The sequence below is a fragment of the Aphelocoma coerulescens genome, chromosome 5 (assembly GCF_041296385.1).
Source record: "Aphelocoma coerulescens isolate FSJ_1873_10779 chromosome 5, UR_Acoe_1.0, whole genome shotgun sequence".
Classification (NCBI taxonomy): Eukaryota; Metazoa; Chordata; class Aves; order Passeriformes; family Corvidae; genus Aphelocoma; species Aphelocoma coerulescens.
The window spans coordinates 40,806,219-40,832,706 of NC_091019.1; the positions used below are offsets into that span (position 1 = coordinate 40,806,219).

The following is a 26,488-nucleotide window of genomic DNA, read 5'->3' on the forward strand; positions in this document are numbered from 1 at the left end:
CCTCCTTCAGTGCCAGTGTTCTTGGAGAGCGCAGGAGGACCTTTCTTTTGTCCTTTCTCGCAGCGTAGTTGGATGATGATGCCTTTTTATTCTGCCAAGAATCAGTTTAAAGAAATCTGTGTCCTAGTGTTTGGATTCGGTCATTTCCAGCTGCAAGTTTCTCCTTTCAAGCATTTGTGAGCTTTTTAAAGCTTTCACAGACCTTACTAATTCGTATCCACAGAGTATTTTATTACATTTGCAGAATTTTTAATTTTTTTTTTTTTTAAGAATGTGAAAAGAATTATTTATTTTAAAATTTCTCCACATATTCTTAATTGAAGTGTTGCAACTTCTCCTGATCTGACAGAAAGGAAAGGATTTAAAGGACTTGACTATAAGAGCTACTAGGATTAAGGAGGCATTAGCTGTAATGCTGGAGAGCCACTCTTACAGAGTCAAGCACATCGTAACAAAAAACAGGTCAGCAGGTTCCTAATGGTTGCTAATTGCACACTCAGTGTATGAAAGCTAGAAGTGCGCTCTGCATGCAGCATGGGCTAGCTTTTGTTTGCTTCTGCAGGAGCATGTTTTCATTTCTGTTTGCTAATTGCTTTACTAGAGCTGAGTCATACTGCAAAACTCTGTAAGAGTGCCAGGGGTTATTTTATGTGAAAAACTACGAAGCAAGCACTGCTCTTCCTGCGCTTTGGTATCATTTGGTGATTCACAACCAACTGTTTTGCTGATCGGCATGTTTAACAATAAACATGCAGAAACAAGGACCACGTGTTTCACCAAAATTTCGTTTTCAGGAGGAAATATTGTAAAAAAATAGGTTTAAAATATTGAGATCGTTTTGGCTGTTAGAACAGATGAATTCTATGCTTTAGAACTGGGGCTATCATCAACAGTGTCTAAGACAAAAATGTTATTACACTGATTTTTCTAACTATATATGTTGAGTATTTCTGGCACCAGAGTTTAAGCTGAAAAATGTAGGCAATGTAGAGAGATGAACTTAAAAAATACTCAGCACCCTGAAATGTTAATTTCATCTGGCCCTGCTGCAGAACGTTTTATTTAACACCATTTAATTTGGAATTTTTCAAACTTTGAACTAAAAGACCTGGAAATTTTACAGCAGGCACTGAGAATATTTTCATTCTTCTTTCATTCCCTTTGCTTGATTGCACTGATAGAAAATTTTGTTCTGAAGTGCCAAATTAATATTTAGTAATAATATTTAGCATAACTTAAATATATTGTTTTGTGAACATGTAAATGTGCAAACGCTGATTTACTAAGTAGTGGAGGGGTAGAAAATAAAATCAAATTAACATAGAATATAAATTTTTTGTCCTTCCTGGCTGTGATAAGTGAAATTGTCACCGGGTACTTCATTGATACTCTCATTGCCTGCAGGAGTAGTCTTTAGATGCTGAGACTCCGCGTGAAATATTTAGGAATATAACTCAGTAGTCACAGTGTAGTTGATTTAATAGTGAAAGGCACTGTTTTTTCTACAATCTTATAGCTTTTGTGTTAAGTAAGTAAAGTTGTTTGGGGTTTTTTTTTGGTTGTTTGTTTTTGGTTTTGTGGTTTTTTTTGGTTATTTTTTTTTGTTTGTTTGTTTGTTTTTTTATGCATAGGGTTTATGGCAGCCTTCTTCTTGTGTAGGACACATGTAAGTAGAACATACAGAAGAAGAGGTACAAAGTAAAATGTTTCACTTATTTACTTTTTCCAGTGGACCTCATAAGTGTATATTGATGACACAGAACTTGGGTTTTCATAAAGACACTTTGTAAAATGGTGTTTTAATTTTCGGTATATATTTTCATATTTGGGATTATTATATCTACATTTTGCTAGTGTTGTGGCTTATTGCAACTGTTCTTAATCTAACAAAATGACCAGAATTTAAAATTCAAAATGAAAATCAATAAATCAACCAAGTGCCCTCAATAAGTGCTTCAAGTTTGCCTGCAAATTTTTTGTTGTACATGATCAATAGTCGAGTTGGAAATTTAAATAAATCTTGAAATATTCTGTGTTTAGTCCCAAATTTCAGGCCAAGAAATATGTTCCAATATGTACTAGTTTACAAATACCAGTTTTGTATTAACTTGTGGAGTTCAGCAAAGTTCTGCTGACTTTATCAATGTTCATTTATTTGTATTGCAGTTGTAGAAAATCAGAACATATTTTTCATAATTGAAAACTATAGTTTCCAAGGTGATTGGAAATTAGATGAGAAATTACAATTGGAAATGGCAATGAGAGAAGTGCCGTATTCGTTATTTTTCTCGGGCAAAGGTCTTGTTTGTTCAAATCAAAAAAGTTATTTTGAAAAAAAATCTATTTAGCCTTGAACTTCCAGTATAAATTTTTAGGGTGAAGAATTTACTTAGATGTCCAATACATCTCAGACATTATAATTTACTCCTTGTCTTTGAATACTTTGTTGCTAAATTTGGCCTTAAAACAGCAGCGTGTTTTCTTTTTATCTTTGCAGCTATTTTTGAAAGAAGTATGGTTTAGACTTTCACATGTTAGCCATGGATGTAGCACTTTCTCCCATGAGAACACAAGAACTGGATCCGATGCCATCTGATGCCTCTCCCATGCTCATAAACATGACTCCTACAGTGGAACAAGATGGGGAAGGGGGTGTCATGAAGGACCTTGACTCTGGCCAGCAGTATGAAAAGCCTCCTCCTCTACACACTGGGGCTGATTGGAAGATTGTCCTCCACTTGCCAGAAATTGAGACCTGGCTTCGGATGACATCTGAAAGAGTCAGGGATCTGACCTACTCGGTCCAGCAGGACTCGGATAGCAAGCATGTGGATGTGCATCTCGTACAGCTGAAGGTATGATGAAATTTATATTACAGACTTCTCAGTTGAAGGTGTCTCATTCAACTCTGCCATTAGTAAAATAAACAAAAGGGCTTTTCCTAACTGCTGAAGCGTGTCTGACAGCCTGTGTTAAAAAGTGAATCAATCCTTTTAAGGGAGATAATAGAAACCACTTAATTATCAGATTTTTTTCAGACTTTTTTTGTTATTTGCTCATCACTTAATTCAACAGTCATAACCATATTCACTAACATATTCACACTCTAAAAGTAGGTAATACAGTAGCAGTAACCTGACTGGACATCTCACAGGTGCCCAGAAATATTCCCAGTGATTTTAATGGGCTTCTATACCTAAAACTCCCAAATAAAAGTCCAACAAAATTCCAACAGAGCCACTCATTTGAAAAATATGCAAGTTTCAGAGGTAGTAGGATACACATGTGATCTAATGTCTGGCCTTTCAGTTACGGAAAGATTACATTGAAGTCTGAATTCAGGTAGAACGGCATTAAAAATTTTAAATATTAAAAAGTTTTTCACAGATTTTTTTTTCAGATCAGAGACTTGGTGAGAAATATGAAGTGATGGGAGTTGAACAGTCAAAACCAGTAAATCAACATTTTTCCTTTCCTTTACCAGCAAGAAAATGCATTAGCAAGACTGGAATTTGTCTCCCAAAAACGTGGGTTTTTTTAAGCTTTAAGAGCAACAATCTCCTTCCAACCCAACGACTGAACTCAAGTTTCTTTAAACAATTATCTCTGTTTTGGTCCCAGATCTAATTTTTGCTAAATCATTAAAGTTATTAAGGAAATTCAAGGCAATGTTCAAATAATTAGTGCCTGGGACCATAAGTGTATGTTCATTTGCACAGCCTGGTTTGCTGCAGCAGATGAGGCACGCTTTTGAAAGGCGGCAATCTCCAAAAATAGCACAAATGTTATCTCTTCAGACTGAGCTGTCTTCAGAGTTGTATTCTGAGGCCTGTTCATGTGAACATAGTCTTCCTTCATACTCAGTGCAATGGTATTTTATTTGTGTTTATTTTAGGACTGGAGCTGCAAGCTGTCTTAAAATACAACACTCTATACTAACACTGACCAGAGTGATTGTACCGTAATCAGTCCTAACCAAATAGAGAGCTGATCTTGATTTTTTTTAATGGTCCCAACATTTTTCTAAAAAATTTAGGGTAGACATTGCCAGCTTTTGACAAAATCTGCAATGTGCAGTAAGTTTTTAGCAGATCCTGTGAAAAGGTAGTTCTGCAATCAGACTTGGGAAATCTTGCTGGACTTGGTGCTAGTTCTGATCTGGAATTGCTTGTGTCTGTATTAGTGCAGCGCTGAGCTGAAACTGAAGGTCTGTGGAGCTTGTGGGTGGTGTTTGCACACAGCTTTGGGCTGGTTCAGAGCACAAGCAGAACTGCTTACGAAATGAGAATATTCTGTACATACAGCTCACCCTCATATGTCCACTAATACATTTTATTTATAAATGGAAGTCAGTGAATGGATAGCATTCCTCATGGTTTTTCTTCTTTTTAGGGTTTATTTGTGAAGTCACAAGAGTCAATGGGAGTTCATAAAATACTTTCCTAAGGGTTTTGTCTATGTAAACAAATGAAGCAAAGTTTTAACTAGCACATTAGGAATACAGACCTTCTGTAACCTGCTGACCTTTAAATCTGTATACAGACAAAAACAAATAGGACTGTAGAAACAAGTGTTGTGAAATTATTTTATATAGTATAATATAATATAGACTTTAGATGTATTTTGAATAGTTTCTCTACTATATAACTAATGAAAACTAAGCAAAAGCCAAAACAAAACTTCATACGGATATATTTTTTTCTTCTGTCCTCTGACAATATTTCTGAGGGGCTACTTCCAAATGATGTGTATCCTTCTGGAACTGTTGTGCCCAGGCTTGACAGTGGGCTCAGTGTGAAGCTTGACCATTGCTGAGGAGACTGGAAAAAGTGTTTCACATATCTCTCAAACAATACATACCAGTTTAGTATTTTCCTTTTTTCCAAACCAGCAGGAGATGGTCGATTCAAGTTCATCTTGTAATTCACTCTAGTTCCCAATCACCTTTCCCACAATATATTTTTTTCACCTCACTCTTGCCCATTTTATCTGTGAAATTTTACATGTAGGATTTTACCTTTGTCCATTATTAAACTTTTTTTATTTTATCTCATTCCACATCTCCTCCAAGCCCACTAATTGTTTTCATCTGCAAATTTAAGAAGTCTTCTTTCTGGTTTTTTGTCCAAATCATAATGAGAAAAATGAATTATACAGACTCTGGATAAAAGTCTATAACATAATGGCTTCTGAATATAATTTTCAAAATGCAAATGTAGCAGTAAGACAAGCAATTTTTCATTTTCTCATATTTTTTTTTCCTCAGCCAGGAGATTTCTGATTCCATTTTCATAAAGCTTTCTATTTGTTTTGGATGCTTAGAGTTGATTTCCTTCCTCTGGCTGTCAGTTGGCTTGTGGTGATGAGTGGTTTGAGGAACCAGGCCATAGCAGACTCTTTATATTATTACTTGGAAAAATTGCTCACCACAGAGATCATCTCTTTCTCTTGTGAAAATTTTCTCAGTATCTCAGTTGCAGATCTATCTGTGCTTCTGCTCTTTCTGTAATCAAGAACATTGCTTCTTTACTGTGGCTTGTTCCCTAGGGATCTGGTGTTTGCTGCTAGTCTCTTTCCATGCTACATGAATTAGGGTTTTACTAACCACCACTGATCCTTTGAAAATACTTGTTTGTCTCACTTTTGCAATTTCCTTTCTCAGAACTAGCCACATAGCATGAGTGGGAGGTTTTCCTTATATTGTCCCTTGGGAAATTTCCTGGAAAGCTCAGCTTCACATGAGTACTCCAGGAAGATAGTTGAAATGTAACTCTTCTGATTCCAGAACGCCCTATTTTAGTAATTCATCTGGCATCACTCTGAACTCAAGCTGTTCTATGATACATTTACATCTCCCAAACACATTCAGTGTAGCTGTTATCAATTGCAAATATTGTAAAAGAGATTAAAAAAATATATGTTTTTGCTACAAGAATTTATAGATGTGCTCTCTTTGTCCTTGTATTGTCTTAAACAGTTGAGATACTTTCATGATCCATTTAGTTTTTTATATTTTTAATAAAATATATTTGCTTTTACAGCCAAATCTTTCTTGGAATCCTTCTGAGGTATAACCTGGATTCAGCTCCTGTTCTTCTGCTTTACTTTATATCCCTTAACTCTCACAAGGAAGGGTCTACTGTTTCAAATGATTAAGTGCTTTCCATCTTTTTGTAAAAAAAAAGTAATTTGGGATGACCTAGTATACTCTTCTGTATCTGAGATGTCTGTTAATTTGTAACTTATTTTGGAGTAAAGCACTCCATCACCTCTTTGTGACTTAAATATCTGAACCATATATTATATATATTGACATGGAAACAAACACAATTTATGCTGTGATAGTGTCTCTTTTGCAGACCATAGATGTTTTCTCTCTTTCCAAGTAGAGAGATTTCAGTCATCTTTTTCCAGGATACCTGGGTCAGTCTCAAACATCTCTGGACTGGATCTCTCATCTTTCCTCTTGACTCCTACCAAAAAATTTTCATGAATTTTGGATAGAGATCAAATATCATGTAACCATTATCCTTTCACTATCTCTGTTTCTACTTTTTTGAGGGACACAGAATTTTTAGTTGCTCTTTTTCCTTGAATTTAAATTCTGGCTAAGAAGAGAGTGTGAGAAATTATCAAAACAAGATATTAAAGTGCATTAGAGTCTAATATATCTGCAGTTAGATACAGGTTATTCCTTTCTTCATTACATTGTGAGCATTTTGAAAAAATGTAAAACCCAGGGTAAAGTAGATACCTTTCTCATCCCCTCCTCTTTAATTAGCTTTTTCTAATCTTCTGAGTAGTTTAGTTTAGTAGGCCTACATATTTAAATTTTCACTCTTCTCCTATGGCCTGAGCATACTCCTTGATTTGGAAAAAAGTCAAAATGGAAATAATGTAATAGCAGAAATTAATCTGTGTTTCTCAAGTTCTATCTGGCCAAACAATCTCATTGCTAAGAAACCTTCTAACATGTCTGGCAATTCTACAGTCTTGCTCAGATGGAAGTTTTTTGGAAAAAAATGTGACTTGTTTACCACATCTTAATGTGCTTTACTACAGTAATAGCACACCTGTAAAAGTCGTCTTGGTTTTGTAGCTGTTAGGCTAACCTCTGTTCTGCCTAAGAGAAGAAAAAACACTTTTTCCACATCCCTCAAAAATTGTCCTAATCCCTTGCTATGTGTTGTCAAACAAACAGAGGCTAGTGCTCCCTTCTGTGCAGAGTGCGATCCTGGATGTGTTGGACATGCTGCTCACTTGCCTACCAGGTCAGTGCCTCCAATGAGGAAAGTGATGATCAAGTCAATTTTCTAGGTACTAATTAAGTTTAGAAATTAGGTACAAAGTTATTTGTCAGGATTTATGGTAGTCTGAGTTCAAAAATGCAAAATTTTAGGCAGCAGAATACTTTCACTGAAATGAGCAACAGGGGTATTTTTGTGGTATTTAGACATCTACAAGCTAATTGGCAACTGAGTAAGATGATGCAGGGCTGTGCTTTGAACACAGAAAGAGCATATATATATCACTGGAGATTCAGCTGCCTTCCAAAGAAAGTGGGATCAAATTAAGATAGAAGGCTTCAGGTTAGAATAAAATAAGAAGCTCCAAGAATTCGGAACTAATAAAAAGTGGAAAAAATTGAGAAACAATGAGAAATTCCTATCTGTTTCTGAGTAGAGAAGAGAGTACTACTTTGGTTAGTCTGCTGTTATGTATGTATCAGGGGAATAAAAATAGCTAAAAGCTGGAGTAGACTTAACTGGTAACCCCAGTGATAATGGAAGATCTTGCTTGCATAATTTATCAGGATAAATGAATAATTAATAAATGTTGCAGACAGCATTCTGGACTCTTTTAAGCTTGGACTCTCTTTGTGAAGAGCTAGGAAAGGTGACCAATAAAAATTGTTGGAATTAGTGTTCTTGTGATAAAGGGATTTGCCTATTCCTTGGAGTGGTAGGACATCAGCACTGGGTATTCCTTCTGGGCTTGTGTAAAACAGATTAAAAAAAAAAAAAAGAAAAAAGGAAAGGCATATGTTGCCTGATAGACTCATTTGAGGTCCATGTACACGGCCATTGAAAAGGAATTTTGAACAATGTGTGAAGTATCTGAGCCCTCCCCTTAATGCAAGGGACAATATGAACACCTCCTTTAATCAGCTAGAGTTTCTACAAAGCAAACCACTAATGACACACTGAACAAAAATTCTGCAACCGGTGACATTTCTTCCAAGGATAGAGATGCATTCATTAGTTCTGAGTGACGTATTTGGACATAGAAGGGTGATGTGTAATTCAGGGACATTGTAGATAGGAGCACAGTAGCATCTGCAATGCTGTGGAGGTCTTAAGGTTGTCCTAAAATAGACATTTTGATTGTTCTGCAGTCAGGAGACTTGGAAGAAGAAGGTGAATATTTGCCTGTGATGAGGAAAAAAGTGGGTCTTCTACCACTCTCAGTTTCTTCTAGTTCTAAAATAAAAACTCTGCAAAATCTCACTTTCCTTTGGATATTTACACTTTTGAAATATATACCTACTCCAAAATCTCTCTTTTACATGTCAGCAATACATGAATGCATGTAAATGCACTTCAACCCAATACAATTATTATTTCTGCCTCTCCTCTCTCCATATTGCTTCTACATTAAAATATGATAATACAGGCTGTACAAAATGAACTAATAGGCTCCACCAATGGTCTCTGGAGAAATATTAAAGTAACTATCAGATTCCAGCACAGATGGTACTTATTACAGTCTCCTCTAGCCTATATCCTAGTCTGACTCAAATACAAATGTTTACTGGATACAATGCTGCAATGATATAAATAGTTTTCATTTTGAGGAAAAATTCTGTATGTCAAGTCATCGTGTAAGTTCATTAACAAAAATATTTGCTGAGAGAATGTATTTTGTTATTTTGTATTTGTGTATGTGATGATAATAACACATACTGATGTTCAGATTTCCTGGAAAACCCTACATTAATGCTATTTCAACGGCATGAGTAAGATTTAGTGCTGTCAAATTTTAAAATGATAGGTCATTCACATCATGTAATTATTTTCATTCAAAAGTAAGGATGCCAGTGGGATTTTTTATTATGAAAGTTGCGACTTTGTTGCAAGAATTTTTTTAAATGAATATCTACGCTAATATATATGTCTGTGTAAACAAAGGCATATGCACAAAAGCAGTGCCACATAAATCACAGTGGTGATTTTTTTCTTGATGATTTTTTTGAGTCTATATGTTATGAGGTAGGACAATATGATGTATTACAGCAGTCACCTATTTCTGATCTGCATTGTGAACTATTATGTTTATAGGTGTTGCTTTGCATATTTCAGTACTCCATGGATGTATTTCTTATTAGTCCTTATGCTGGCTGGGTTTGTTACATTTTCAACTTATAATTACATGTCACTTTTAATAGATATCCAAAAACTGTAATATGGCATAAGGGAGCAGTCACAGTCAGGCACAGAAAATTGCACAAAATGGAAGGAATTTTCGGTTTGTTACATTATGTTTAAAATTTCCTTATGGGCTTTCATTATGGGAGAGTCGACAGAAGAAATTTCAGGTTATTGGATGATTGCTGTCTGAATGCCGAAAATGCAACATGAATGTCTCAGTAACATAACAAACTTGCGTTTTAGTAAGAACAGATTCTGAAAGTTGGTGATTTTTAAACATCCTTGGATATTTGCCTCTTGCATCATGTGAATTATTCCTCAGAATGAAACCCTTTTCGTAAATAACCATTAGAAACCCTGCAGTGAATTGATATGATTCCTTCATATATCAGCAAAGCAAAAAGGTTCTGTGTATTTTCCTGTGGAGAAGGCAATGTGTCTGTTTAGCTACACTTATGCTTTTAATTGAAATATTGTTGTACGCATAGCAGCCACCTTGTGACTGAGGCGTGGGAGGTGCCTTCTGGAGGATGAAGTTCATGTGACCTTGCCTGAGCTTGATCTGTCTGCTTGGGGCAGTCTGGGAACCATACTGGACCCTGACCTTCTCTTAAGGATTGCACTGCAGCTTGCCCTTGTTGTTTGAATCTAACATATACAGCTAGATGGCAAGTCTGGGCAGGAGCCTGGGTTCAGGCTAGTGTCTGACTGACACTGTAGATGTGGTGATGTCATCTGCTTCAGAAAAGGTTATAAATAAACAATTTTTTCATGGCTTGTCTAATGCTTTTTTGATTTGTATGTAAAAAAGCATTAGCAGGATTACATACATACGTCCAAAAATGACTTGAAAATTTTGATGTGTTCCACTTCTCTAGTGAAATTGTGCAGAATTATAGACTGATGAACAAGTTTTCTCTTTGAACAGGAGCTGAACCATTTACAATGGACTGTGAAGAAACAGGGAGGAAAAGGAGAACAAATACCTGCCAGTTTCTCCCTGTATATGATTCCCTGGAGAAAGACAGTAGTTTTCATGTAGTCAGTTATGATTCTATATCTTGTATTTCAAAAGATGGAGCACTTCTTTTTTTGGAAGTGTTTCCATCTCTTTTTGGAAAACACATATAATTCAAAAGGCATAAAGCAGCACTGCATTACAGCACCACTGCTACAGCAATCATAGCACTCCAAAGTTCTGACAGATCATTTATAAGTTTTCACAAAATATAAAATCTACTGAATGTAGTAGTACATTGCAATTTCCCTTTCCTGCTGAGCAGTGTACTTACTTTTCATAATCTGTATTAGCTGGGAAAAGGTATCACAAAGATGTCTGAGCTGTATTCTTTTATTCTCTTCAGTTGGCTCTGCAGCCAAACATGCCCTTTGCTGTGGTTCTGTACTTCAAAAGGGACTTGAAGCAAGCTTTAATACACAGTCTTCTCTTCCGATGTGGCCTTTCATCTCTTTGTGTTGAGATGAATACATTTGTTTGTGATAACAAACAATGCAGATGTTCCACAGGCGAGAAAGCAAGTTTCTTCAGAGTAGGTTCTGTAGGTTTAATCATAGTTTATCTGCTAATGTAGAGGGAAAAGATGATTTTATATGTACACATATATGTGTGACTGTGATCTGACATGATGAAATATGTTTTTATAACCGACAGACATACGTGGGCATATATATTCGTAAGTATATTTGTAGTACCGCAACAGAAATACAGTGCCACTGCTACCTCAGCATTGCATATGCACTTATTCCTCATGCATTTCTGGTTTTTCTCAAAAATTCTTCTGAATTACCTGCCCTGTAATACTGGAGCAACTATACAACAGGTCATTGTAGTGCACCTTTAATGTGTGTGAGTGTGTTTGCAGCTCGCCTTGAGCTTCATAGATATTGAGAGGTTACTCTGTGTCTATATGTCTGTTTATACACTGACAGAATAAAATCTTCTGACACGACAGAGTACGGTTAGTACCCTTTGGGAAAAAGGAATTTATAGTCAAGAAGAAATGTTATATTTTAAATGATCCCAAGTATCTGTACTTTTGAATAAAGTATTCAAAAGACCCAGCAAAATAAAGACATAGAATCATATTTTAAGACCATTAAGCTGTGTGGGGTGGGCGAAGTGGTTTATACACCACATAATTGGCTTGTATGAAAGGTGTGGCTGACATCTCTTTCTCCATCTCAGCACTGTCGAGCAGCTGAGCAGAAAAAACCATCAGATGGAAGTCTGCAAAATCATTAACCAATGATGCTCTAAAATCATAGAGCTGAGGTACTAAACTGAGCATTCTTATTTGCTCTTCCACAGTTATACTGAGGAAGAAAGTAAGGCTAGAATCCTTTTAATTAAATCCAGGATTTTTAGGCAATAAATGAATTTCACAATCTGGACATTTAAGAATATTATCAGATATTGTAAGACTCATGATAAAACAAAGGGAAGAGGGATATTTCCATGGGCAATTGTAAGATTTCTACAGACATGGTACCACTGAAGCTAGTTTATGTTTTCTTTGCAAAAGTCGTCTGCACTTCTTTCATACAGTATTTATGGGGACTTCCTGAAAGCTGAGATGCCTGGTTTAACTGTGAAGAAAAAACAGTTTGCTACACATTTGTTTATCTGTTATCAGGTACAGGATCCCTTTTCCACAGGGGACTAGGATCTTAACTTGAAATAGATCATTTTGAATTGGATTAAAATACCAACTTTTACACAGTGCATTACCAGTAAATGTGGGTAACCTACTATGTATTATTAGAAATATAACCTTCTCTTCAAAGGGTACTTTAAGTATCCACCTTGTTTATGAACCTAGACCAGCAGTTCAGTATGAGGGATTAAAGCAGAGGTAAATAGAAGAACACACAGGAAGGGAGCCACTCTCTTTTCTCGAACCGAACATTGCATTTCTGGTTACAAATAGGATTGTCTGCTTTCAAAACACCTCACAAAATACTGAAGGCTGTATTACTTTCAAACTTCAGGTAGAGTAAGTAGTGCTGAAAACATGGGGGTTTTTTACCACCTTACAATTTAAGTTATATGCTTTTGATTTTCAGCTGAGATCTACAAGAATATCTTCCCTGTCTCAAATCTGTTCAAGATTCATTTTTTGATCCTAATTATGAATGAGTTATAGTATCTCTCAATGTCTGTTTTATCTTACTTTTTTTTTTTTTTTACGCTAATGAATAGCTAAATCACCAAACTAAGATTTGAGCAGCAAAGACTCTGTGGTGATCTCCACTGCAATTCAAATTACTGTGCTCAGGCTTGTAGTTACAGTATCTAGGTGTGATCTGTGAATTTTGACCAATTCTCAATTATTAGATGGATTTTCTTTGCTATTGTGTTATCTTATATTGGAGACAGCAAATCAGAATGAAAGAGCCACACCTCTAAGTTATTAAAGAGGTTGCTTGAAAATTACCAAAGAAAGACCTGTGTTATATAGGTGTCTTACTTCTGAAAAAGACATTTTCCTCAATTCACATAAATACATGTTGGTGCAGATTGGCTTGGGACTTTTACTTGTTAGGTTGCAAATTATGTTCTAATTGTTGGTTGCTAGCTCTATTTTCCAGGCTCTCTCCTCTGTTTTATTTACCTTTTAGCTGTGTTCAGGTTCTCTCTCTCAAAGATTTTGTCTTTCAAAACCCCCATCTGATTCCTGTCCTTTTTAATTTTCTTCTTCCTGTTTGTCCCTCACTGAAGCACAATGCTGAGTCATCTGCTGCCATGCTGAATTGCTGCTTCAAAAAGCTGTGCTTTCTTTCCTAACCTGGACCAATGCCACGTTCTGTGGAGAGAGCAGGAGCCTGACAGAGCACAGGTTTAAGAATACTTACTGCATTAAAAATGAAGGAAAGGGAAGCAGATGACAGCACTGCTCTCTACACATGGGCCTTACTTCTGTCTAGAGCATTTTTTTTTTTTGAAATCTAGTCTTGTGTAATGTCTATGACCATAAAAGGGTAAAGAAAAAAATTCAGTTTAAAGTGTATTATACCTTTTCTAGTATGCTCAAATCAATGAGTGCATAGGTTATTAGGGTGCAGGACTCGTTTTGCTTCAAACACTTTTGAGTATGGTCGTGGCATGTTCCTGCAGCAATCCAGGTTGTCAGCAGCTGGCTTTGTGTTGACACACAGTCCTCCATTACTAGAATCTGACCTTCCTGATTTTATTGGAGGTTTTATTCTTAGTTTTGTTTGTTCCCTTATTAAAGGTGAAGATTCAGTTGTTACAATTGAATGAATGATGATTTTGTTGCCTTGATGATTGAATAATTTGTTCTTGAATTGGAAATACAGCTTTTAGCATTTATAGAAAGGAGGTGATTTCGGTAGTGAAGTACTGCAACTAAGGAGTAACTACAAATTAGACATCTACAAGAATTTCTAAGAATTCTGCATTAAATGGGAATTATTAAATAGTTCAATTCTTCTTTGAAGACCTCACTTCATGAAACTGTTCCTGGCAAGTGGACTTTGCTCTCTCACAGAACCAGTTGTAATTGGCAAATTACCCAGTGCATGGAATTCTACTTAACAGGGCCAACCGAACAGGAGCAATAATAATAACAATAACAATAACAACAATAATAATAATAATAATAAAAACAACAACAACAATAATAATAATAATACAAAAAGTCAAAATCTTTGGTTTTAGTAATATAAAGAAAGCCAGGAAACGAATGGACATTTAGGATATAGTTTTGCAAATGTGCACATAGGCAACTGTATACTCCTGGGAAGCTGCTGAACTGTATGGAACTACAGAAATGAGGAGTTTAATAACATATTTGAATGAACTTTTAACGTGTAAATAACATATTTGTAATGTTGTACTTTGTTTAGTTACTTTGGTATTTATTTTATTGTATTTCTATTAGAAAAACTACTTTCACAGGTACAAGTTTTGTGTTGTAGTATTGTAGGAAAATCTTTGCTATTTGTCTTCTCAGTTCACTGTATAAGACAAAGTAGGTAAGTGATAAGCTTAAAAACATTACTTTGTGGTAATTAATTGCGTTTATTATGTATGTCAATTTTCTTCTTGTTCCTTATTTCAATCCTTACTGCATGGGCGAGAAAACTACACAAAGCATAGTGTCCTACAAAGTTAGAATTTATGGTAAAACAAGGCGAAAAATCCCCCCAACAAAACAACATGAAAACCCAGATAGTCTACCCTGGGCGATAGTCTTGAGTAACATGTTTAGTAACTTAAGTATTAAAAAGAGCAGTGAGACATTTCAGATCCAGCGGATTTGAGAGGCAGCAGTGTCTGCTGCGGCTGTGCTGCAGCACCATCTAGCGCTGTAGGAGCTGCCCAGCTGCTGCCCGTGCTGCTGAGGAGGGAAAAGAGAAAAAGGGAGGGATGGGAAAGGGAAAAGGGAAAAGTTTGCTATCACATGCACAGAACTTTGCATCATTACCAATAGTAATTTGCAAGTTTTAAAAAATATTTATCTGAAAAAAAAAATCTTTTCTAATGTTTCAAGTTTAGCAGGCTTGCAAAATAAAATGCTTGATCTTGTAGTGGTAAAGCTGACATAGAACCCCCAGAGAAATGTGTGTGCATTTATGTACATATATTTATAAATACATATACTCTTGCTACCTCAAAACATTCAATATCAACAGTGAATTTCTGCTATTTCTCTATGTCAGAAAAATGCCAATTTGGTAATATCACTAACAGCAGACAGTGTTTAAATTAAGGGTATCCCTGAAGATGAAGATACCTATAACCTCAGACCTTTCTACTTGGATACAAAATTAAAGCTTCTTCAGGCTTGCATGGGTCACTGGGTAAATTAATATTTTAGTTTGTTTTGCCTACTGTTTTGAAGTTGTTTACACGGCACACCCACTGTATGCTTGATAAAGTGCAGTCCATACAGACACAACGTGACTTTTACTATGTTCAAAATAAACTGGCTGCAAAATCAGCAGTAAGAGCAAGTTATTGCAGTTCAACCCATCCATGAGACCACTGCTGTTATCACCCCTTCACTCTCCCAGGCAGCCCCTAAGGCAAGCTCTTTCTCTGTAACAGAGTGGTTCTCTTACTGTTTTGCTTACAGTTCACAATTTATTTAAATCAAAATGAGCACTTATATTTGTGGTGTTATTACAAAATCAGTTTTCTGGAAGAGGAGCAGACATCAATTTAACAACATCCTGGAAACATAATGTACCCAATATGATAAAATGTTAGCATGAGAAATGTCCTTATGCATTAAGGAGACTAATGGATTTTGTTTAACTTCCTTTGATAGGTTTATGACCATCTAAATATCTAATGTCTAAATATGTTTCTAAATAGCAACATGATAAACTCCTTTTATCCAAATGTACTTATCCTTCACTGAAAGAACCAAAACAATCCAAAACAAAATCAGTGAAAAAGATATAAAATAAGCTGAATTTGAAGCAGCTGATTATGAGAGCTGGCACAGATCTTCAAAAGTATCTGTGCTCTGTCTTAAAAATCTCTGTGTGCTTTCCCTTCCTTTCTTTCTGTCTATGAAGTCCTGTAAGAATTATTCACACATAGCACATACAGCTGTGCACATCAAATGCTAATAAGAAGCAATGTGAAATATGCAACAAAATACTGTACTGATTTTGCATGTGGGGTGAATAAGGGACTTCCAGTCCATTGAAGCAGTGATAAGACCAAGATTTTTGTAGGTTTTGTTTTCTTTCTGTTGCTTTGGAACAATACGCGCATTCATTTAACTACGGTATAAAACTGTTTGGTCTTTTGCACAGTTTCATTTCACTGCAACTCACATGGACTGAAAGAACAGCTGAATAACTAGATATGGAAAACTTACAGGTCATGAATATTGGATGTAACAGCTGTTTTCTTTAAAAAATTTGAATGGTGTAATCCCATTGCTTAGAAATGTCTAGAATGTGACAATCAGTTACTTGGAATAGGAGAAGGAAAACCAGTTTTAGCCAGCCTTTCATTCCCTAGGAAAGACCATGTTTAGAGTTTTTCATTATTAAATCCTTCAGAGCAAAATCTAGAACTGTTTTTGTTTTATGAACTCAACATTTTTTATATAAAAGACTAAAAATGCAGTCCTTGTTCAACCTATTTATTCTATTTATTCTCTGCAAAATTTTAGAAATGGCAATTTAGAAAAAGGGTTCCTCTGCAGTAACCTTACTTATCTTTTGATTTGTCAGGAGGATGGTGAAATGTTATAACAGAGAAGTCTGACTCCACTTAGAGTTTTCAATTGCAGTATATATCTTTAAATATGTCAACTTATACTTTGTAATGATAATGCATTGAGGATTTTTTAATAGGATACTAAGCTTGAGTGGTGTGAGTGAAATCTGCAGCTCCAACTGTTTTCAGTTCAGTTGTTTGTTAGAATAACGAGGGAGTCAACATGTGTGTACACCAAGCAGGTCCATTTAATTCCTTGTTTTCTGAAAGAAAGAATTTGAAAGTGTAGGGAGGAGCAGATTAAACCTTCAGTCTCCGCTGTGTTTGAGTGGGTATGCAGTGAAAAAAGTGATTCTCAATGACACTCACTTTAAATGACAGTAATGAAAATGCCAAAGGCAGTATTCACTGATGTTTCCTTTATCAAAAGGAGAGGTTAATGTCTGCTATCTCTCCTTGCCTCACATAGGTGCATTTCTTTGTGTAGTTATTCTGAAGATATTAAATAAATGCAAATATAGGCAATTGGACAAGCACTTGGGACAGATTTGTTATTAAACTTTAATTTTTAATTATGGAGGTAGACTGCAATAACTGTATTGTTAAAATTCATCTGCTTTGCTTTCAATCTATTTGTTGTTTCTAACTGAAATATTTTCCTTTTCTGTTTATAATGAAAATGAAACACTTCCCAAAGGTGGGACACTTAGGGAAAAGTTTAGGTGAAGTAATAAAACTGTCCATTAATTGAATCTCCATTAAGTTTGAAGATTCCCACTCCTGTATTTAGACTTGGTTATATTACCTGCAAGAGAATAATACCATCCTATTCTGGTATTTCAAAATCCACAAATCAGATTTTATCTTAAAAATTTTAGAAGAAAAGACCACACATCCAACACTTTTCTTGATACCCACCTTGAATTATTGTGCGTAGGTCTTTTATGTACTCCATGCATAGCTACACTTGTGTGAATTAGTAAATACGAAGTATAAAAGATATCTGAATTTTGGTCTCTTTTATTGCCATTGAGAATTACAGAAACGTAATAGGCTGTAAAGCACTTTTTTTCAGTCAAACACATTTGAGTCATCTATACAAAGTGGATACATGGAGAGAAAGCCTATTCTGCTTTTGAGAACCTTTTCCAGGTGAAATTTATTTGCAAAATTTTAATTTAAATTAATAGATTTTTTTTCCAGTGAAGATTTCTTTAACTGGAAAATTTGAAACTATCTTAACACATCTTACCCAGGTCTGTTTGCTATATTCATAAAAAATCAAGTTGGTTGTTAACTAGGACTGCATTTTTAGTCTTTTACATTAAAAAAGCTGAGTTCATAATACAAATTATGTAGGCTGTCTGGTTAGTAAAGGTTAGCTCGAGGGAAAAAGCATAGGAATTAAACCTCAAGCAAAAGTATGTAATTGAAAAATGATGTTACAAGTTTGAAATTAGAAGCCTTTCATATAATTTCTGACATTTTTCCCCCTAAAATAACTGCCAAACTGCTCATTGTTAACAAATAAGTTAATAATAATAATAATAGATAATAATACACCAACACCCCCCTTCTGCTCCCCCCAGTAATTCTATTTAGACTGTGAAAGTCAACACAAGTGATGAAGTCGATCACGGGTGTCACTTCATTGAGTGTTTGCATTTTACCTAACCCTTCCAAAAGTATTTGTATTTCTGGGAAAACATATGACTCATTCATTAATTCTAGCTTCAGATGTTTTCCTTCTGGCCTTCTCTATTTTACATCTTCAGAATAACTTGCTGAAAATGAGCCCATTTTGCAGAGCTAGCAATAAAGATCTTTCAAAACACTTACGATGAAACCTTCCACCTCTGCTGAATTGTCCTCCTACTATGCAGTGTTTCGTTATTAATGTCAGATCATGTATATTATTCTGCTTATATTTCTTTCACCATGGTTTTATTTAGGATTTTTATAGTTTTCCTAATTAAGATGGTAGTCCATTTCCAACTCATCAGTAGACTACGTGCTCTTCTCACCCAGCTTTACTCATCTACTGCTCCCTCCTGGAATAGGGAGTGCAATCAGCAAGTAAAACTCTACCTAGTAATGCAAACAACATTCTGAAATGTGTTTCTTGGAGTTACCTGATATTCAAAGGAAATGGATTTCCTGCTATTAGGCAGGTATGAATCAAGTTTCAAAGAGAGAACTGAGCCACTGACCCTCGGTTATTCTGTCGCAAGTTAAGCCCCAAACCAGAGGAAATCCTTGTAGAATCACAGCATCTCAACATATCATCCTATTGTTGCCTATAAATAAAATTGTGATATTAATTAGAAAATCTGTTTCATATTGCCAAAAGGATACAATCTACTGCAGCCTGTGTAGCTACCTGTTTAAATACTAGCAGCTGATGAAAACTGACATTTTTCCTAGGAAAGATATAATATTTCCAGAACCAGAATATTTTGAAGCTGAAAATGAAGAGAATTTCAACTGAAATGATTTAAAATAATTTTGAGCAATGGTTTTTTTTAAAATTTAGCCAGAAATCTTCATATACTGTTCAAATGACTTGAGTAAAACAGGTAATGCTGTGCAGGATATACTCTTTCAGCACAGAGCAAGCAACCTGGAAACACTGTTACAGTCAAATTTTTCTCCCCTCTACTTTGAAGTCAAAAGTCATAATCTGCTTTTTTACTAAGCACTGGAAGAACATATTTGCCTTACTGGTGATTTTACTGCCATTTTTCAATCAAATAATCTTACCCTAATTTTTTGAGACTTATGCTTACTCCTACAGAGGTCAACCTATTTATATGTTCAGGAATGGATTTAAAATGGAAAAGATATTTATTTAAATGCAGATTTTGTGGTTCCCAAGTTTTTAAAAAAAAGATGTCCAAGCAAGAAAAAAAAAAAAAATCTTTTTTCTTAACTTCCTTAGAGTTTTTATTGGCTGAGGCTATGCTGCAGTAGCAAGCCAATGCTTTCATGATGTCTTCAAATGGCCAGGTTATGGTATTTCATAAGAAATCTTCTCTCATAAAATAATTCTTCTGAAGGAAGGTAATAATGTCAATAAGGTTTCTGTCGTTATGTTCAGTGTTCAGCTGTGTGTATGTATTCAGGTACTGTACTATCTGGTGTGACTATATTATCCTTCTGAGGGTTGAGCATCTTAAAAGTATATGAATGGTCAGTTACCTCAAAAACTCCAGCTATTGATCTTGTGATATATTTGAAGACTTTGCCTGCTGCCTATATTGTATTTTGAATTTTGCTATTTGGGATACTTCTAATGGTTAGCTTGTTGCTAATTGTTTTGAATGCCGTCTCAAGTTTGTATGTAACTCTGATACATTTGATATTTGAAAAGGACAACAGGAGTTTATGTTGTTTTCACCATTGTTTTCTTAATATTCTTAATTCTCCAAAGTACGTTTTGCCTCTGGTGAATTTTGCTACAATAACAAATAGCAGTTTCATTGTGGTAAGAGAAATGTAGAAGTTATGAAATAATTTGCAAAAGCAGTAGCTTTTCTTGGGTTTTGTTTGTTCTTCCCTTCATTTACTCTCCTTTAAATGAACCTCCCTTCATTTACTCTCCTTTAAATGAACCTCTCTCATTTAGTAGTGTTTCCGATTGTAGTGCTTTCAGAAAAGCTTCTGTTGGGTGTGTGTGCACACAGATGAGTTGGCTGATCAGTATAGCTCTAACCTATACAGTGAGAGGAGCTGTTTGTCGTGGTTCCCTTTGTGAGGTTAGATCTGCCACTATTGGTATTATGAGGATGGGTGGGAACAAGAAAACTGACCCATGAACAAAAAAAAAGAAAGAAGTGGGGGGAGGGAGGGGGGAAGGGGGGAGGAATGAGAATGAACAGCAAATGGGGGTGTGGAGGTATGACCGAGCCTTTAGACATGACTTAGAAATAGTTAGACAGCCAGAGAATTCCAAAGGAATTCAGGGCAAACCAAATTCCAGGGTTACCAAAGGCCTGTACAGAAGAGGGAGCCCTTTTCAAGATAGCCAAGGAGAAACTAAAATGTATTGTTATAGAGTCTGGCTGTAATAAGTTCAACAACTTATTAAATAAGTTATTTTTTCCTCCCATTTAGAATGTAATAGTTAATTATTACAAATGTGAACACTGCAAAAGTAACAGTCTCTGTTTTGTAAGCAGTGAATCTCTCCATTAGGGAAGTAATAATTTCCTATTAATACATTTGTTCCAAGCATATGATCTACCAGGTCCTAAAATAAGTTCTGAGCTTCCTAATATTAACCAACTAGATATTTCCACTCTATTCAAAGCTTAAAAAGAAAAGCTGAAGTAAATTCGGGGTCAGATATTTAGTTTTATGCTGTGAATTAGAGAGTCTTGTCTCCAAGATCAGCTTTATAAGGTTACCAAGTGACTGATATGATACTAGATTCCTTCCTGTCATAATGCCATAACATTCTGCTGGAACTTAGGTCAGTGCTTAAAATAACCTTGCTAATTGCAAGTCTCCAAGTGTCGGCTGAAATTTCAGTGAGCTGCCACACAGCAGATCTGAATGTTGAGAAATCACTACTGTAGCTCGGAACGTGCAGGGGAAGAGCAGACAGGCCTAAACTTGATCTGCACAATAACACAGGTAGAGGCAGCAGACAGTTCTCTATATTTAATGTAAAACAAAAGCTGTTGACTCTGCACTGAAGATGGATTGGGTTACAGATCATCTGTGGCTTACTTGTCTGTCTTTTAAACAGACATATATTTTTTGAATTGCGGATTGCATGTAACTCCTTTAGCTGAGGAAAGGAAATGGGACAATCCTTTTTTTGCAAAGCTGATACCCAAAAGCTCTCCTTCCAGTATAAATGAGGTAAGACATCATTAAGCTGAAATATTTTACAAAATGCTAAAAAAGTGTAAAGCAATGCATTTTCAGTTTGAATTTTCTTTATAAATAAAAGCATTTGTTATAAATCAGTTGGTTTTCAAGTTCTTTAGAAGTATTGCCTAAATGTGTTTGGCTTGAAACAGTACATTGCATTTCCTGTGCACTGTGAATCTAACTTGCAAAACTGACAGATTTTTTCTCTGTAGATGTAGATTTCTGAATTCTTAAGTCTCTTTCACTCCCTGTTCTACACTGTAAAGTTTCTGCAATTACAATCTTAGGCTTAAACAATTAAAACCTTTCACTTCAGAAGGTAAAAAAGATGCTTGTCGTGTAAAGCTCTTGGTCTCCTGTTTCCATGTGAAGATTTTAGCTTTTTTGTGGGTGTTGAGGTGAAACTTAATGCTCAATCTTCTCTATTCTGTTAGACATTACTCAGCTAACTTTTTATAGGTCACAGTATAATTAGAAATAGACACTTTAAGATTATAATTGCATTACTTTGGCTACAGTTTTGACCTATATTGTAAAGAGAAGTGTTTAGTAAAGGCTTAGGAAACCAACAGACTAGAAATAATGTAAGTAATAGAAAACAAGGGACTTCATCATTATATGCAGGTTTTACTATTTCCACTAGAACTTTAATAAATTCTGTAGCTTTTCATAAGGAAACTGAATGTGCTGAACAATCTGGTGTTTATCACAGTTGCACTAGTTTAGTAGACTATTTAAAAAGTATTCTGAGAGTTGTATGCTCTCCAAAGGCCTTTTGTTTTAGTTTTGTTCTCAGCTCACAAAATTCTGTGTGTGCCATATCCTGAGGAATATGCTCAGACTGCTCAAAAGCATCTGTTCTCTCTGAAAAACTATTCATTTTTTGAAATTGTATCTAAAGGAAAAGTTCAGGAAGTTTTTGGTTAGCCAAGAACTTTTTCTTCAAAGATTTGCATTGGATTAAGATGATAAAGCTTTTTGACTTCTCGGAAGCAAAAGTTGGCACTGGATAGAGAATTGTTGACTGATGTGTGGTTTCTACAAGGTGCCAGCAGAATGGGAAATCAGCCCATAGATTATGGCAGCAGTTGCATCTGTTATTTGGATAGGAATTTTTCACTGACTTTTAAAAGGTTTTTATTTTTGCTTGTCAGCTGCCCATGCATCAGTGGCCAATTGCTCTTGTTTAGACTTTGCTGGCTAAACAAGTTACTACTTTCATCTCTATACTGGCAGTTGCCATATTCTTCTCCAAAGTGCTATTTGTGAAAGTTTCCTTTAAAGCTCATAAAGAAGGAGTGGAAAATTCTGCTACAGCTTTATGTGCTTAGTACTAGACTAAGAGTAGTAGGTGGCTATTATTGCTCCATTTCGTATCCTTTTCTGAGTGCTGCTTCAGATACTGAAATGAATCGGTAAAGGAGGAATCTGAATTCATTCTGTTCCACAGAAAAACTAGAGAGGTGTTTTTGCTCTACTGTGGGCATGTCTATATTACCATTTTAGTTTGGTTTGGGAGTGTGATTTTGAAGTGGATCTGCTGTTCATCCCTATTCAGCACTCTTGGGTTCATGCTGGAGAGCAGTCCCCTCCATGCTCAAAGTGCTTGCTATTGCTCACAGTCTTTTCCATTTAGAGATTTCTTTTTAAAATTCACTTTCACAATTCCTTTGTCTCAGCTTATGTTTCATTTGTTGTCACTTCTGCAGTGATATTTTCTTTTGCTTTTTTTCTTACTTGATAACTTTTTGTGCAAATGAATTTTGCATTTAATGTTGATGTGATTGCCTTGAATGAGATACATAGTTGGTATAGTAATTGCCTCTTTCATATCTATTGTCTGTACTGATAAGTGAAGAAACCTTCTCAGGAATTAATACTTTTCCTGCTTTACTTTGTTTTTGCAGTGTCCTTACCTCAGACACAAAATCAGAAAGTGTTAAGTTCGATCCTGATTATTACCTGAATTTCATTTTAAGTCTGCAAAATGGTTTTCATAAGTTATAAACATCTTCAGCTGAAATTTATGGATTATTTTGATGATCCTGATGCCATCTGAAGTTGTAAAAGACATAATGAAATATAAACAGTAATGGTAAATTTTAGAAATTCTTCACACTTTGAAATTCAAAGGAAGGTAGGGTTAATGTTTTGGAAAAGGGTCATTACAATGAGCAATTGTAATGTTCTGTCATCCTTCATGCTTGGAGTGTGATACACCTCTATTAAGCACTATGGCCTCTCTTGACCCCTTATTAGAAGAGCTAAACAGTTGGTATGGGTTTTAGTATGTCTCCTTGCTGGAAGTTAATTTATAGTAATGGCTGAGAGGAGTCACAACGTTCTACATAACATATTAATATTTGATTAATGTAGGACATGTGTGATTAATGTTGGGCAGGATATTGAATTATAGTCAGTGGTACAATTTTAAGAGAATGGATGAAGGGGGGATATATAGATACATTATGTTGACAGACTTGCTGTTATCAATGCTATTTCAAGAATTTCTCAGATTACCAAGCTTCCCATTGGCTTAGAGTAACTCAGTTTCTCACAAAATTCTTGATAAAGTGATGAAAATGTGTCTATGAAAAGGCCTCAATATTTAGGAGCTGTAAGAGAAATAAAAAAGATTGTTTTAAAATACCAATGCTCCTTCCATTTTACCCAAACTTGCCAAGATTGACTGACCTGACTGTGGCTTGTCAAGAAAAGGAAAACGTTTTTTGTTTTTCTACAGCTTTATGGATTTAATGCTTTGGTAGAAGATGACCTGCACAGAAATATATTGTATTTTTGAAATGTGTTGAAAATACAAAAAATACAGGAGCCCCTAAGAACATAGGCTTTTGGAGTGTTTGGGTGGGAGGTGTGTTTCTTGTTACCAGACCCAGACTAGAAATCACAGTTTTGTGGTCAGGGCTGCTTCAAGTGTTCTTTTCAAGATTGTTGTACAGTAAAACTGTAAAGATTGCTGTACTGTAAAACCTACCAGGGTTAGTCTCAGTGTCCATGGGCATTTTATACTGCCTGTGCAGGGGGTGGAGCCAGTGCAGCTGCCCTTGCTGGGCAGGGTGAGCCAGGCTTTGGCAGGGCTGTTAGCTCCAGGGGTTACTGTATTTCCAGGCTCACATCCAGCCCAGCGGCAGCACAGCCGCTTTGTCACAGAGCAAAGCTTGTGACCCAGCTAGGGCTCTGCAGAGCCAGCCCACTTGTTCCAAGAAGAACATGGAAATATGAACACTTGCAATTTATGTGCCCCATACCTTTCCAATTCCCTGTCTATATTTCAGAATGCCATGATTCAGGGATTCAATGCCATTTATTGTGAACCTTATTATCAGAGGAAGATAAAAGATTTGACTTTGTCTAAATTCAGTCCAAGGCTCAATTGATGAGGACTATTTTTGCAGGAAATATAAATATTTACACGTGACTAAAATGCACAAACACATATGAGAAGCTTAAAGCCACTTACATTCATTAGCTCCTGCACAGACCAGTTTGGCTGTTGAAGTTCAAAGGGTTGCTTTACAAGCCCAGGCATGGAAACAACCTTTCTCATTGAGCCTGCACAGTGGTGAGAGTTACACTCATCACTGAAAGTTACAGTCTACAAAAAGATAATTTATAACTTATTTCTTTAGTTTGAAAATAAAGTGTCATATAAAGAACCAGCGTGTTCAGAGATAAAACTGTTTACTGTCTGCACAAGAAACAATTTGTCTCACAGGCCATGCTGTCTTGCTTTCCTAAAGATGCAAATGACACTGACTAGGAAGTGCTTTATAAATCGAGGATCTTATTCCAGTTAGCATCATGTAATAAATATATTTGCCTATATATATGCAGATATATATATAAAAATGAATAAATATTTAGATAAACACTGCTCATTTCCTCCTTCTTTCAAGGCACTTCAGGCCTACTGTGTAGTGCACAAGTACTTTCTCAAGCAGCAACATCTTAAAAGCCGTTAAGTGTGTCAGTGCTTTACACTGGAAAATTCACTTGTAAAGCCAAAAATCGGCACCATTAGAATTATCCTAACAGAGCGCAAGCTGTCTTCTCAGAACTGTCACACTGGAATGTTCCTTGTAGGAATATGTTGTTGGAATGTGCTCTACAGTGTTGTAACATGTTTCTAAATTACAAGTACAGTGTCTTTGAGTAGTTCTAACCAAAATATTATGTCTAATTTTAAAATTAAATATTCAGACCCAATTCTAGTATTAAAATGCTAACGTCTGTCATGGTTATATTTATAAGCAGCCAGGACAAGCATTTTTATTAATGACAGAGAATTTGAGTTTGCTTAGAGATAATTTAATTATAAAGAAGTGTTGTAGATATGGCAATTTTTACTAGCTTATGTTGGAATTATTTCTGACCAATCTTTTGCGAATATCGTGCAAAATCTGAGTTTGTGATCATTTGCTACTTATGCAGCACACTTTTTACATCTAAATCAAAAATTCAAGGGTCTTATGGACATGATTTTGTTTGAAAAGAAGATACTATAGGCAGACTTTTAAATATACATTTGTATTAATATTATACATGTGTGATGGAAGTGAGATTTGGAAATAATCATAGCGTGAAATACTAGTTAATACATGTTAGTTGCTTTTGTATGTAAAGTCCCATGTAAGCATGTGGTTTGAGTGCTTCAGATAGCTCTGAATGTCATGCCAGTCCCATAATTACAGGTTCCAATTTAATCTCCATTATATTCCTTCTAAAAAAGCCTGCAAAAACCCCTACCCTATTTTTCCTTTTGTGGATGTAAACGAGAGGATTTTTTTGTTTGGTTTTGTCTTTAGTGTATTTCAGGACAAAAACCACAGGAACATTCTCTGTGACCTATGTTGTACATATCAGAAACTAATGAGGAATAATTTTTAATGTATTGTCTAATCTGGAACAATAATAATCATAATCACCAGGAACTGTAGTG

The 26,488-nt window shown here is 35.6% G+C and overlaps 1 protein-coding gene across 2 annotated transcripts in view; it reads left to right on the top strand.

Moving 5' to 3' along the window:
- Window positions 1–287: 287 nt before the first annotated feature.
- AKAP6 (A-kinase anchoring protein 6) overlaps window positions 288–26,488 on the top strand; it is a 220,970-nt gene continuing 194,769 nt past the window's right edge. For both annotated transcript variants that reach the window (XM_069017782.1, XM_069017783.1), the window contains exons 1-2: window positions 288–462; window positions 2,498–2,855. In XM_069017782.1, coding sequence (XP_068873883.1) covers window positions 2,532–2,855 — 324 coding nt within the window. In that variant the 5' untranslated portion in view covers window positions 288–462; window positions 2,498–2,531. The remainder of the gene's footprint in view (window positions 463–2,497; window positions 2,856–26,488) is intronic.